The sequence below is a fragment of the Porites lutea genome, chromosome 7 (assembly GCF_958299795.1).
Source record: "Porites lutea chromosome 7, jaPorLute2.1, whole genome shotgun sequence".
Taxonomy (NCBI): Eukaryota; Metazoa; Cnidaria; class Anthozoa; order Scleractinia; family Poritidae; genus Porites; species Porites lutea.
In genome coordinates, this window is record NC_133207.1 from 7546083 (window position 1) to 7561776 (window position 15694).

The 15694-nt window shown below is 41.3% G+C and overlaps 1 protein-coding gene across 1 annotated transcript; it reads right to left on the reverse strand.

Moving 5' to 3' along the window:
- Positions 1 to 4634: 4634 nt before the first annotated feature.
- On the reverse strand, positions 4635 to 9643 carry LOC140944955 (D-alanine--D-alanine ligase-like). The gene is made up of 6 exons (XM_073394063.1): positions 9416 to 9643; positions 8156 to 8298; positions 7262 to 7418; positions 6115 to 6273; positions 5647 to 5650; positions 4635 to 4963 (listed from the first exon to the last, which is right to left on the reverse strand). Exons 1-6 carry the CDS (start codon positions 9511 to 9513, stop codon positions 4637 to 4639), a joined length of 888 nt encoding a protein of 295 aa, XP_073250164.1. The 5' UTR covers positions 9514 to 9643; the 3' UTR covers positions 4635 to 4636.
- Between the last annotated feature and the right edge of the window lie 6051 nt (positions 9644 to 15694).

The following is a 15694-nucleotide window of genomic DNA, read 5'->3' on the forward strand; positions in this document are numbered from 1 at the left end:
GGGGTAATGACAGGGTAGCATCTTACAGAGGATCAAAATCTGTTACACAGAAGGAACGGCACCGGAAACTTTGCCGCACGCCAAGAGCTTCGATTGATTTAGGCCCGATTCAAACTATTATGTGAAAAGATTTTCCCAGGTGAAATTGGATGGAATTCGTTTTTTTTCATTGTCAACAAGCGGGTGAAACACTTCACGTACAATTTCAAGGGAAAACTTGTCAAGGAAAATTCACTATTTTCGAATCCTCCACACACTTTTGTTCGCCCTACAAATTTTGCATAAACTATTGTTGAAATGTTCCTTGGGGGACTACATTTTCCCAGGAACATTTGAAATCAATTACATACGGGGCAAACAGAGTGTATTGTGGTGATCTATTCGAAAGTAGTCAATAGATCAAAATTCATACTTGACTCCCAGGCTTAGGGGGAATGAAAGAGTGTTCATTCCTGAGCCTCAAGACCTCATTGGAGCGAGAAATTAATATAAGCAGCAATCAAAATAACAAGAAAACAAAGGACAACAAGTTGAGAAAACGAAAACAAGGGGTTCCATGAGAAACTTAGAAGCCACTCAACTGATTTGCTTACTGCGGCTTACTGCACTTCTGTTCCCCCCCCTCCCCCCCCCCCGGGAGAGGGGTACTTCCTTACAAGAGGCGAATGGGAATGAGCCGCTGGATGGGGTCGCTGGGTTCGCATTTTCACGGCTGGATGGACTATAATGGGGTCGCATTTTTCGCACATTTTCGGATTTTATAGGGTAAGACAGTTCTCCATATTACGGTTAGCAAACGTGCCCAGGAGCCCATAACAGGCTCCTGACGTACCAGCATTTGTCGGCACGTGTTTTGGAGCAGTCACCCCATACAACATCACAATAGTCAAAGTAGGGCTGCACAAGTGAATAGTAAATAGTTTTAAGAGTCTCTTGATTATCGGTTAGTGTTCTAGCTAAATACAGCATTCGCAAGCCATTAGAGACTTTGGATGAAATATGTTTGATCTGATTATCCCAGGTTAGCATTTCATCAATATGAACCCTCAGTAACTTAGTAGAGGGTTTATGTTCAATAGGTCTATTATCCAACTCTAGATTCATGAACTTGGCATTTGCCAAATTTTGCCGAGAGCCAATTGTCATATAACTAGTCACGAAACAAATATTTACTTTTTCACGCTTCTCGTACAAAGGTCCTACAAAGTGTCAAAAACGTTACGGGTCCCATTTTGTAAAACAGAGTGCTTCGATTATATTTTAGCAAGTTAACTAGAGTTTTACAAACCTGCGCGGCTATAAATACCTTATAGGGAAGCCAGCTGTAGGTGGATCTGTGCGCACTGAAATGTGAAGTTACATCAAAAGATACTGAAAAGACTCGAAAGTGAAGTTAAATCAAGCTACCAGATGCTAGTCATGGTCGTTAGGCCAAATTAACGATTTCTTTTCAATCACGATATTTACAGAGCAGTTTTCAGTACATTAGGATTCACGGACACCAAAAATGGTCGTTCACGGCGTCACGAAAATATTAGCACACCAATATGGCGTCTCCATACGTGCATGAAACGTTTCGGCCAATAACTCAGAAACTGTGCCGGGCCACAAAGACCTGAGACTTGGACAAATTATTTATTTCGTAGTCTTTTTTAACATTTCATTTTCTTGCCTTCTTCCACCCGACGGTTTCCAATTTTTTCTGTTGCGTGACTGTGAAAACGATCTATACCGTTTTTATTTCCGACTTGTCACGCGCTTTCATGGTTCTGGTTAATTATATAGAAATGATCAGAAGGGAAACAAAAATTACTTCGAGTTAGCGAGGATTTGAGTTAGCTGTAAGGTTCTAGTTATCGGGAGTCAACTGTAATTTTAATGGTTGGTCACGTGCGGCTCTGAGCAACCTGCTTCAAAGTAAAAACAACGAAAACAGATTGCAACTTCTTCTTTTCAGAGTTCTCGCGTGATGCCGCTAAGTGTGAGTCATAACAAAGTTCCGTGTGGTTAATATAAAGCAAACATGCCCCATTAGAAAATTTATTTGCAAGTGAAAGACTATTTGGATTAGTATGTACATTGTACTCGGCTGCACGAAACACGCACCCGCTTGATTCTGACAAGGCGTCGACGGAAACTTAATTAAAATCATATAGAACCCAATACTACAATTAAAATAACGAAGCAGGGAGCAGCCCCTTTCGATCAGAATCTTGATTTTGAGCGAAGCTCAGGACCTTTCAAAATTCTTTACTGATATATTCTTTCAAATCCCTAAACAGGAAAGAATGACAGGCTTACCTTGTCGTGAACAGGTCAAATGCAGGTAGAAGGGCTTTTCAACAATGAAACTGTTTTTCTCGTTTTTCAGTCTCTGATGAAATATTTTGCCCCGCTTTCACAAAGAATTGCTATTTCTATTCTGCATTGTAAGTTATAAATTGCATAACAAGTATTCAAATATAAGCTTGTTGCGTGTATGTGCGTGACTGTGGCAGAGGATCACCTTAGCAACTGTCAAATAAAACTGTTTAATGACGGGGCACAACGGGGTGAAAGAAACTTCCGGTTTCGGTCACGAAACATCCCGCTGCACGCGAGAAAAAACCTCTGGTACCAAGGGGTAATGACAGGGTAGCATCTTACAGAGGATCAAAATCTCTTACACAGAAGGAACGGCACCGGAAACTTTGCCGCACGCCAAGAGCTTCGATTGATTTAGGCCCGATTCAAACTATTATGTGAAAAGATTTTCCCAGGTGAAATTGGATGGAATTCGTTTTTTTTCATTGTCAACAAGCGGGTGAAACACTTCACGTACAATTTCAAGGGAAAACTTGTCAAGGAAAATTCACTATTTTCGAATCCTCCACACACTTTTGTTCGCCCTACAAATTTTGCATAAACTATTGTTGAAATGTTCCTTGGGGGACTACATTTTCCCAGGAACATTTGAAATCAATTACATACGGGGCAAACAGAGTGTATTGTGGTGATCTATTCGAAAGTAGTCAATAGATCAAAATTCATACTTGACTCCCAGGCTTAGGGGGAATGAAAGAGTGTTCATTCCTGAGCCTCAAGACCTCATTGGAGCGAGAAATTAATATAAGCAGCAATCAAAATAACAAGAAAACAAAGGACAACAAGTTGAGAAAACGAAAACAAGGGGTTCCATGAGAAACTTAGAAGCCACTCAACTGATTTGCTTACTGCGGCTTACTGCACTTCTGTTCCCCCCCCCCTCCCCCCCCCGGGAGAGGGGTACTTCCTTACAAGAGGCGAATGGGAATGAGCCGCTGGATGGGGTCGCTGGGTTCGCATTTTCACGGCTGGATGGACTATAATGGGGTCGCATTTTTCGCACATTTTCGGATTTTATAGGGTAAGACAGTTCTCCATATTACGGTTAGCAAACGTGCCCAGGAGCCCATAACAGGCTCCTGACGTACCAGCATGTTTGTACTACAGATGAAAAGTAAATTGATCTTCATTCAATATAAAAATGGGTCAATTCATAAAAATAGAAAGTGGCTAAGTTGGGATCGCGAAAATTACATATTATAACTGCCCACAGAAAAGACTATAATGGGGTAGGGGCCCTGAGAGACCAGCGGCGCATACCCAGCAAAAGTTAACCCAAGTAGACCTCCCCCCGGGGGGGGGGGCTCTCTTAATGTGAGGTCATCTAAGACAGTTCCATCCTATGCAACCCAGATTCGCAATACTGGATTCCGGATTCGTTCAGTCAGTGGAACTTGAATCCCGGATTCCAATCGTTAGCTAGGTTCGATTCCCACCGCTCTCTCGGTCCTTGCCGGGAGCGCGGGCTCATTTCTCGAACAGCGGCTGGTAACTAACGAGCCTTACCGTTAGCGTGATTCCCGGTTCCTTGAACAGAATTACGTATTCCAAGTCCAACGTCCAGGATTTCAGAATCAACGAGCAAAAATTTGCCAGACAACCTTACATGGAAGTCTTGGATTCTGGATTCCAGGTATTGGATCCCGGATTCTTTGTCGGTGGAACTCGGTTCCGAATTCTCTCGTTAGCTACTGAAGCTGTACATGTATTCCGGACTCCAAAGCCCAGGATTCCAAATTCCACGACCCAAAATTTTCGGATTCCTGATTCCCAGATCCGAATTTCCTTTCGTGTGGCCACCATGGGATGAAGCAACTTTGGAAGCCGAGTGCTGTCTGTTTGAGGCTAGAGTTGACCTGTCATTTTATTATCAAATCTTTTTTTTTAAATTGCATGTTGTATGTTAATGTTGTTCTTTTGTCTTCAATAAAAAGATACAAGATAAAATATATATAAAAAAAGAAATAAGAAAAATAATAAAACTAGCATTATCAGCGGCGTTAATCTGCTCAATCGCAAAAGGTTATTTATGGACCACAAATAAGAATCGACAGAAACAAACAATTGAAATGAGCGTAACAATCAAGGTTACTCATCCCAACAGGCCGGAAGCAAACCAGTTGGCTACAAGCGTGGCCGAGGGTATGAATTCGGGACTGCAGAGTACATAAATCCAGCTATATAGTTGTTATAGCGTTGATTTAACTCAGAGCCTCCGGAATGCAATTCCAGCGCTCCAACGGCTCGGCCACTCTGCCTCCTGTGTGCTAATTCAAACCGTGGGGAAACGCTTCAGCTCTTTATCTTCTTTTCCTTTCTTCTCTTTCCGGAGCAAAGCGTTCTGAACCATTAAATCAAACAAACTTTCAACAGTAACGCCAGAACCTTTAGCGACTGCACTAAAGGCACACAATGAAGTAGACGACCAGAACAGGTTACATTCCAGAAGAAATGGATTTCCATAGCGGTCTACTCGGAAGTCGAAAATGCCATAGTCTTGGAGGTTTAGCTCAAGAAAAGCTCGACAGCTTTGCTGCTGGATACGTCTTATTAGTTCTCCTTCCTTTTCAGGGTCAAGATACCAAGTCTTTATTTCTGACTTGTCTAGTATAGAAAGAAAGAAGAAAAAATCATACCATTTAAGGAAGCCTTAGAAAACAGCCGACATTTCGCGACGCCACCAGTGATTTCCCCCTGAAGTGACGGCTGAGACACGGGTGCAGAATTTCCATACTGATGACGCGTCACTATACCCAGATCTTGGTATTGGCCGTGACGCGTGGGAAATTTACTTCATCAGTATTTTAAGCCTGGGCCCTAGGATTAAGTGCTTAAGGAATACGTTGTCGTGGTTTATAACCATATCCCTACAATAATGGCATATATTTTTATCTGCGGCTTTCGAGACATTAAATTTCCTTTTCCCTGTTGTAAGTAATGAAACTATGGGTTCCCACACTGTTCTCAATCTCCATTCTCGTTCCCCGTACAGTTGCGATATTTTTGGCCAGCGCCACCGATCGACCGGCTCTGGTTAGTTTCGGAACATCCGCGAGTGGCGGACTTCCGCCTTTCTGCGCAGTCCCTCAAATTCGACACAACAACCCCCATGATGGGGGTTCATTGGGCTGCCACATGCGCGATGCAGTGGTTTATTGTTTTAGGAAGAAAAGATTACAATTGCTTTTTTTTTCTCAGCTTGAGTATATAGCTACTCTCATCCCATGGAATTGGGTAGAGATGTCTGTTTATGTCTAAAGTTGACAGCCCCGTCCGTTCTACGCTTCTACAACGTACCAGGGGCATCTTTTGGTGTTTGGAATGTTATGTAGCAGTAATTTTTTGTTTCTCATGTGCTTCTTAAAACTCGCAAAGCAAATCAAGTTTTAGTTTTGTTTCTGTCTGATGTTGCATTAAAAGCCCATCTAACTTTCTCAGTGAAAACATTTCTTTTTGGAGGGGCATCTAAAAATAGCGCGCATTTTCAGTCCTTTCAAGTTCTTGTAAGGAGTGACGCGAAGTGCGCTGATTCGTGCGCTTTGGAAATTCCCCACTTTGCCAATCAAATTCCTCCCCCTCCTCGAACGCACGGTAGGATAGCGTTCATTATCAAGCAAAGCTTGTGAGCAAGCTCTCCATTTCGAATATATGCCAAGTTAATGACTTATCCCCCAAATGGAGAGCTTGTACCTTGCAGCCTAAATCGAGCAGCGGTACCGCTTTCTTTATGACCGATTTAAAATGGGCTACTCACCAACAGGTAATCCTTCTTGATTATAAACTAACTTCTCCTCGGATTTACGGATGTCATCCTGGCGTACGTTGTATTCTATACACGACAAGGCTTTTATATCCCCTGATTCTTCTGATTTGACGACAGCGCAACGAATCTCCCGTCCTTCTATGAATCTGCCGGTATCAGAACACAAACTTTCTTATTTGCTACAGCACTAAGCTGAATATATAATTCGTTCATAGCGCATAGGCAAATCCTTGTGTCCATATTGGTTAATTAGCTTATACGCCTCCTTCTATCACCGAGCTACGAGTTTAAACAGCTGATTGCAACCGCCGGGTTCAAAAGGTTCCTTGGGAAACTGCGACGGAGATGGTAACGGGAACGACATAAAAGCAATAGGTTAAATAAGCAAAAGAACAACTCTCCACGCGCATAACGCTTTTTGGTAAATTTCTTTGCTGTCCCTGTAAAACTACGACGTCAAATGACCAAATGTTAAGTTTACTTGAGAACGGGAAGGGCAAGGCGATAAATTTTACTATCTCTGTCTGACGTCGGACGCGGTCTCCTCGATCTCCCCTCAGCTTCATTTTATTCCCCTTCTTTTAAGTAACTGGGTGACTTAAAATAATCACGAAAACGTTTTGCCGCGTAACAGGCGCTAGCATCATGGGCTCCTGGTAGGCGCCGGTTTTTTTTAAGGCGAAGGACAAAAAAACAAACATGATCGGCGCCTTCTCCTGCTACGCAGAAAGGATGCGAAATCTATTTTTTCGCGACGTTATCATTGTCGTCGCCGCCGTTGTACGATCGTAATAGCCCACGTTTGATATATCAAAATTCTTACTCGACTCCTAGGCTTTAGGGACAAAATTGAAATTTTTTTTACAACTTTGCTGTCTCGCAATTCCCAGAACTGTACAGAAATATGACGAGAAAGCCTCGGGGGCATGTTAGAATTTTAATATGTCGATCGTGAGCTATTATTCACGGTATGGTTCCCTATTAACGGGTACCTTCACGACAACGCTCTTTTGAAAAGAGCATATTGTTCATGTTGTTTTTCAGGTCTTCAATATGACGATTTTACTCGGAGTGATTAATTGTTTGGCTTATACATCTATCATACTGGACATTCTTTTCGATACTCCAACCTACCTTTCAATGATTACTTGGTTCGAAAAAGTCAGCGCATGCTCAATAGCTGTATCCAACGACTGCTGGTCCTTTACTAGTCGCACTGCTCTAGTATCCTCTCCTTTGCTTGCCTTGACAACACACGGATACTGGATGTGCTCATTTGGTATAGGATCCCCTGTGATCAAACAAATACAATGAACGCTGTCAATGCTTTAAGCAAAATCGACCGCCCGAGTCATCTCCTGCTCAAGATAGCTTGCTCATAGGCTATCCATGCTGACTTGAGTCACACTCAGTATTTGCATTGTTATCTTTTAAAAAGCTAAAAATATTTTCGCATCAATTAAATTCCAGAAATAACGGTCCAGGGGCCCGTTTCTCGAAAGTCCTGGTAACGTTTCGGGCCCGAAATCAAATTTTCAAATAGAAATATAAAGAATAAGAGGGCGGGTCCTGCCTAGCAAACTGCTCCATTTTGTCTAATTAACTAATAGTTTTATCATGTTAGATGCAAAACTGTCGAAACCTCTATCTTGCATGTAAACAACAACAGCTTTACGAGCCCGTTAATTATCGCGACTTTCGAGAAACAGGCCCCAGATTTATTATTTACGACTTTATTTAGGCATCCTTGCTACGGCCGGATGGTAAGGAGGGATATGGACTGAATCAACTTCTCCATGTTTTAACACTATACCTGTAAAACTCACTGCAAAAAAATAACTGTAAGTGCTCCTATAAAAAATTTTTTTGATATCTTTTTTTATCGCCCTGCAAGAGCATTTTGCGTATGAGCAATGACTACAGCATATCATTGACCTAAAATAGCAAACTCCTGGCGACATAGCCCCTTAAAAAGCCTACCATCGAATACCACACCATTCTTTTTTTAATTAACAGTAATTAAAGTACCTTTGTTTAGAACCAATCCCTCAGCACAGGAGACATCGTTGTAGGCTTGCAAAACACTCCGTGTCTTTAGTTTGTCCATGCTAAGGTATCTCGATTCTGCTGATCCGCCCACCATAGGGATATTCAATGCTTCGAAGAGAGTCCTTTGATAAGAAGAAAAAGGAATCATAGGAATCAGCGACAAAACAACCTCACTTATAATTAGGTAAGGCTCCATTTGTGTGGAGAAATGGAAGGGTCACCCTCCTAGCCAACTCAACTCCAGGGGGGGGGGGGTACTGCCATATATGGGCTATACTGGTATGTGAGGCTGTGAAGGGTATGGTTTTCAAGCAGTTTACTCCGGGATAGGGTATATAAATCAAAGAGTTTGGGTCTAGAATAGGGTATAATTTTCCCCTGGTTTTCCAGGAAACTGATCGATTAGTTCAAGATTTTAGTCTAGACTTGGAAAACCTGGAATTGCCGCTCAAAAAATATAAATCAAATCGGCAAGTTTAAATTTAAGTAACTCAGCCTAAAAGCTACTCTAGGATGAGGAGGGGGGCGGTGTGGGGGGTGGGGGATTTGGGGAGTTTTAGTCTAGTATATGGTAGCAAAATTCAGATGAACTAGCTCTGGTATAGGCTAGGGGTTCCAGGGTTCCAAGATTCCAGCGGAACATCTCCACTCAAAAAGTCCTAAAGTTCCCCTCTCCGGTACTCAACTTTAGCGTTTATACGGGGAAAAAAGTTGACCCCTTTGTGCGAGCCAACAATGCTCGCACATATTCTTTCAGCTTTGACCGAGTTGACCCCGCTGGGCGAGCCAAAGTGTTCTTCTTCTTCTATTCTTCTGATAGTGAGCGGCGTTTTTTCTGGTAAATACGAGACAGAGTTTCTTCGTAGACCCATAGCTTTGTATATTCGATCTGTGTGACAATATGCCTGTCTACATTTGTGAAAAATAGCTAAAAGAGTATAATTACTGCGTCAGCCAGTCAGAGTTCCTGAACAGATTTTTTGGCAGATATACTTCTATCATCAGTATGGAATTTTTTGGACCAAATACAGGCGTCTCTCTCGCGAAACGTCAGCAACCCCTTGGAGCAATGACAGGCGCCTGTGTTTGCAGCTCCAACATTGATAGCTATCAGTAGTGGCAACTTCTCCACCGCTTATCCAGTCGTGCTCCGTTTACTGCTCAGTTATAAAATGTTGTTTAAATGGACTAATAATAATCATCCTTATTTTTATGAATAAAATAAAAACTGCTTCTTACCAGTAGGTTGTAATTCCTTTCAGGCAATAAAAGTGCACAAAAGCCAGATCAGGTTTGATGACAGATTTTATGTGTTGTAAGGCGGCTAACGTCTCCATCTTCTCCACTTTGTTTTCTCTTTCCTCTACTTTTTCAACGTCTACAATGTCGGACAGTTTTTGCACAAACGACCAGGTGCCGTCCGGTCGAACTACGGCGTAGCTGAAGGAATACGTTCCAGATCCCAAGTCATCATCGAAGTGACCAACATAAAAAATATTCAAAGTGAAGTTATAGTCATCTGTAGGTGAGCCAACAACGTGCAAAATCTAAAACAGGAATAAGAGTAGGTGAAGTGAGGAGCATGACTTTAAACAGGTAAAGCCTAAATATTTTTCAGGCTTTCTTTTCGCAATTACACTGATAAAGTTACGTCTTTAACTGCACGCGATTATTATTCCTTGGATTTATTTCTTCATTCCGGGGTTCCAATGTATGGAATTTACAACTAAATTCAAATATTCATCACTTCATCCTTCCCCGCTAGGCAAGACCACAGAATATAAAATGAACTTTAGGTTAAAAAAGTGTCAAGATCTGCATATATTTCAGAATTTCCTCTAGCTTTCTCTATTTGGTTATCTCACGCAAAGGAAATTGAGCAGGGGCACCCAACGAGAATATAGTTCAAAACTACTTAAAAATAGAATTGTTAAACGTATTTTAGTATTTAAACGGTAGATATAGGCATATTTTTATCCCATAAAAATTTTTCATCTGTTCGGATTTCCTAGCTGAAAGTCTAGTGATCTGAAAATTATAGGGATCAAAACTTACCTTTTCGAAAATTTCAGGCAGAAAAAAAGCTCCTGAAAATTCGAGGAGACCTTTTTAGGGTAAAAATCCGTTAAAAATAGGCAATTATACCGTTTTTTAGGTGTTCGAAAATCCTAGGAGAGGCAGGAAATTTACAACAAATGTTCCAAAAATTCTAGATCTCAAATCGTCTTCCGACAGATATTTTTCCGAAAATTGTCGTTGGGTGACCCTAATTGAGTTGCACAGATACTATTGGCCGTAACTCGTATATGACAACAAGTCTTTCAGTAAAAGCTTGGAGTTCTTCCTGTAACTAAGGAGTCAAAATCAGCGATAAAACGACATGTTCCTAAAGTAAGGGTCCACCTGTTGGGTAATGATCTCGGTTAGTACAGGGCACCCTCTCGAACGCTCATCCGAGGAACTCAACTCCTAAATAAAAGTTCCTGTTACAAAACGAAAACGAAGACGTATGGACGTACGGAAGAAATTAAAAAACTTGACTAATTCGATGTCGCAGGGACCTCAGTATCTCCATGAGTCAGTCGCGCTACTACAGGGGGAGGCTTCTAAATCCAATTTTAGACAAAGACTCCTATCTTTGGAGGATATAAGTACTCAGTGACCAGAGGTCGTTTTATACCATTTTCACATAGACCATAATGCCAACCTCCTTCCCAGGGTTCTCTCCTACCCGTGCATCTTGTTTATGCCCCAAAGTTTTGCATAACCATTTTTTTTTTCAATTTCTCCTGGGTATTACAGTCGTCCCAAGAGAAATCTGAGACGATGGTTATGTAAAATTTTTGGGAGTTAACAAGGTTTCATTATGGTCTATCTGAAAATGGTCACTTGCAAACTCGTTCCCAGGTTCTCTCTCCTAGGAACAAGGTTGGGGCACAATGTCAAGTACGGCCAAGCTTCAAGCTGGTAGAAAATTGCACGATTCTGAGATGGTCACGTTAGTCTCAGGTACCACCTTAATTTGAAAATGGAACGGTCTTAATTTTTGATGGACAATCCACCTGACTTAATCCGTCTGTTTTTCCGACAATTTTGACGGATTTTGAAAATGAATTATCCATCAGTCTAGTGTGAAAACGGCTAATATCGAGCCGTCCGTCTTAAGCGGGTGTCCGCTGTAAGGCGGGGCTCGACCGTACCTTTAAACGTTTGACCTCCATATTCTACTGTTGTTGATTCAAGTCTGAAATCCTGAAAAAAAAAAAAAAAAAAAAACGCAATGAAACATCCAACATAATAAATAGTTACAATATCTGCCGTTTCCGGTTTACCCACATTCACACAAACAAAAAATATTTATCAGGACTAGATTACAGAAAACGCGGCCCACTAAAAAACTTAAAAAAACACTGCTCCTACAGTCCCGCAGTCAGCCGATCTGCATAATCAACTCTCACAACCAGACATCGACTATCGACTGCTGGACTGCGGGAACACCTGGTTGTATACCCACTAAACTGGTATTTGGTGCATGGACCCGGTTGAAATCAGTTCCTTTTAGGTTCTCATGTCATCTACGTCTGTCCCAGTTAATTCTCTCCTTTTTAGCGTCTCTTTGTGACTATATATTGACAGAAGTACCTGGTCAAAGTAAACTATTTCTCTGGGTGGCCAACAAAGTTCCCGTTCGCCGGTTGACGACTTGATGCACCTTTATACAACCCTGTCGGAGTGGATAGTCAAACTCCACTAGTCAGAGCGATTCTTCCTAACCTTTTCACGACACAACAAAATTGTTAACAAGCCTAACACGACTCGGCCTACATGTGCGTCAGGGCCATTGCTTTTTAACGATTTTATAGCCTCGCTTTAACAAGAGGGTCTTCAAAGGGCCTTCTATCTATGTATCTCTCTCATATTATATTAGTTATATTAAAGGAATCTCCTTAAGGACTAGGCCAAACGACAAGTTCTTGAGAAGTTCGACGGCTGGCTCGGTTAAGTTCGTCTGAATGAGTTTGGATCGTCAGAACGTCTGAAGGTCGTCTCGGGACAAACGTTGATCTTCACATGCGACGAACTAAACTATTACATTAAAAATTTGTATGATAATGCAGCTATGTTTAGCATCTTTCGGGAGGAAAATTATTACTAATCCGATTCAGTTGAATCAATTTGGTATGGCGGTTTTGGTAAGGTGTGACAAAAGCGTTTGGTGCGACAAAAGTTCGACAGAGTCTGCCGAACTTTTGTCTAACTTAACTTAGGCTCGACACACGGTGCGCCGTCTGAATCAGATGTCGCGCCAGTGTCGCTCCAAAGTCAGGTTCGGCACATGAAAAGTACGGCGTCTAAACCGGCCTTAGTGAATTAAGTTCATGAAAAGTTCGACGTCTGGCTAAGACCCTGTTTTCATGGAGTGGGGGACCCCGGTCTAGTGGGGTAGCTTTCTTTTGTTTTGTGTCCCTGAGAGAGTGTAAACAAAAGAAACCAACCCCACTAGACCGGGGTCCCCCACTCCACGTAAACAGGCCCTAAGTTATGTTCGTCTGAATGACAGTTTGGATCGTCCAACACGGTCTATGCGTCTGCTTCAGACGGAAAGAACGTCTGAAGATCGTCTCCGGGAAAAACTTCGATCTACTAATAAACTAATAATTGTAAATTCTCTTCGGTTGCGTAGCATTAGAAGAGAATTGATTTCTGTTCGCTATTATTGTAGCTGTTGGTTAATTGTGAGATGCTTTGTATGATTGTGTGTCCAATATTTTGAATGCAATTGTTGTTTTAATACGTGCTAAGAGGCATTTGTATTCTGGCCTAAATATGGCTGTTTATATAGTATGCGAGTCATTCGGCGGTCGTTACGCTTCATTTTCTGCGTGTAAGTTAAATTTTATATATATTTAGGATTTATTTAGATCAGTTGATTGATCTCAAAAATAGCGCTTAACTCTATTGATCTACGTTCAATGAATTTATCTATATATATGATGTATATATTTTCGTTTGTTATTGTTATTTTTTTCGGCTTCGTAGGAAGGTCGTGGAGATTTTTTGGCTTGGTTCCTACCCAGGTTTCTTCTATGTTTTACCCGTCTCTCGCGGGTTTTTTTGTAGGGGTTTTTCCTGACCTCCGAGTGTCTCTTGTAGATAGGTTACGTATCCAAAACTCCGTGTAATTTTCCTTGATGTACTCTTGACAATTCTGTTTTTTAGGGTCAGTTGGTCTTCAATAAAGCGTAGCGGCCTACTACGGCACAATAAAACAGAAATGTTGTTAGTTGTTATTTTGTGTTGTTGGGAAGCCTGTTGTTAAGAACAGAAATTACAATTTTGTATGATAATGTATATTAAGCCTTGCTCGGGAGAAAATTTATTGAAATTGATTTTGGTCTGATTCAGTTGATTGGTTCGACGCGTCCTAAGTTCAGTTCGACGTCTGAGCCAACAGACGATCTTGACTCAATTTAGGTTGACCCAAATTAGAGTTTGGTTCGTCTCATGAAAAGTTCGACGTTAATTGGCCGAGGTCTAAGGCTTTCTTTGAGCGAAGGTTGTGCTTTGATAAGGCTGAAATTCCAACCTGGCTTTTTAAACAAATAATTAATCGTAACACTACCATTATCATATTTCGGCCCGAATTCAGCCCGGGATGAAAATCCTAGCCGTAGTTTTAGGTAACCGGGATGGGCTGGAATTTTCAGCCCGAACTTTTTTTGTCCAGTTTGGACTAGCCTGCCAGCAGAGTCGCTTCTGTCCCGTCTTATCTAGGAAGATCGACGGAGACTGTTCACAGGGTAACTTTGGACTGACCTGGACAACGTAGAATCGCTAGTATTCTCTAGTGAAATGAGCAAAACGCTTCAAAATATATATTTCTTCCACGGTATCCAAGCACTTGCCGTAGAGGTTCTCTGAATAAGACCTTGCCGCGTTATACTGAAAGGCCTTTTGTAGCTGGTCATTCCAATTCAGCATTTTAAATGATGATAATATGATAGCTCTTTGTTTGGTTTGTCCCGGTGCGTGCTTTGCTATTCAAGACCCTGATTATGGTCGCCAAATATTTTGTGCATTTGCCACCAACATTTTGCATACGCATTGTTTCCAATTTCTTGAGGGAAAACTGTGCCACTCGTGATAAATTGAATAAAATGCTTAAGCAAAATGTTAGTGGGGCGACTAGCAAATATCTATAAATACTTCTCGTTCTTGATTCTCCGTTGCTTCTATTGGCTTGGAATAATTGTTACGATTCGATCTCTACTTTAGTGCTACAACAACCCAGACAACCAGCTGCTTAAAGAGCGCAAACTAATTCTGACTTAAGTCTGGTTCAAGCAGACTGATTGGCATGATAATCTGAACACTTGGAACAGGTTAGATAACTATTTTGTTAAAATGTTCTCCAAAATTGTCTCGTTAACAGAAAAGAAAGTACTGAAATTCAAAATTTAGAAAATCATGGCTTGAAGTCGATTTGGCAGAGGTGTGTAGCCTTTTCTTGGGGAGAAGTGATTTTCTGAAAATGTTCCATTAATTAGCGACGGACGTGATCGGAAAACTTACGGGGCAAATTAAAAATGGAGTACGCAGCTCAAAGCGGGAATTAGGACAATGGGTGCCTTGTTCCAAAGACACCGTATAAAATTACCTTATTGTGAAATTAGAATATATATGGTCTAAGGAAAAAAATATTCACTTTCATGAATTCGGTTGAACTAGCACTCGGAAAATACGCCAACAACGGCATAAAAAAAGCAAAGTAGTTACTTCCTGGAAAATACCGACGAACGGTTAAGTTTAGGTTAAATCAAAATATCAAACTGCGAAGCATTCTCAACATAAACAAGAAACAAGACATTATTATCTGCCTGAAACCTTAATAAACAAACTTGTATGAAAAGAATTGCTACCTCGGAAATATACACGAATGTTAAACCTCCCGTAAGGGACCGCCCAAAATGCGAAGTTTTAGCGGTCGCTTAGGGAAATTGAACCACAGGGGGTCTGTTTCGAGAAGAGGTCCCGACACATCAACGTTTTGGTATAACTCATTTTATGCAATTTTTAACTGAAAGTTCTTTGTACACTCTGAGTAGCGTAGTATATTCAGCAAACAAAGAGACTATACCATGCGTCAAGTAGTCGCTTACAGAAGAGTTTAAATACAAACGTCGTCGTGGTCGCTTATACGAGGTTGTCGTTTACAAGAGGTTCTCATTATCGGGTTTTGACCGGAAAATTTTAATGTTTTAGAGAGGTGGTTGCTTATGGGAGGTGGTCGCTTACGAGAAGTGGTCGCACATAGAGGGAGACTGCAACTTAATTGAAAATTCAGGGGTGAAAATACGTGCACGCATAAAGGTATCACTGTGGAGATGCACTAAAATATGTAAGACGACTGCTTAACAACGAATTAATCACGAATTAATGACAGCCAGGAGAAGGTTGACAATGATCACTATCTAAAAAGCATTTTTGTTAAAGCCTACGTTGTCAATCTTCTTGACC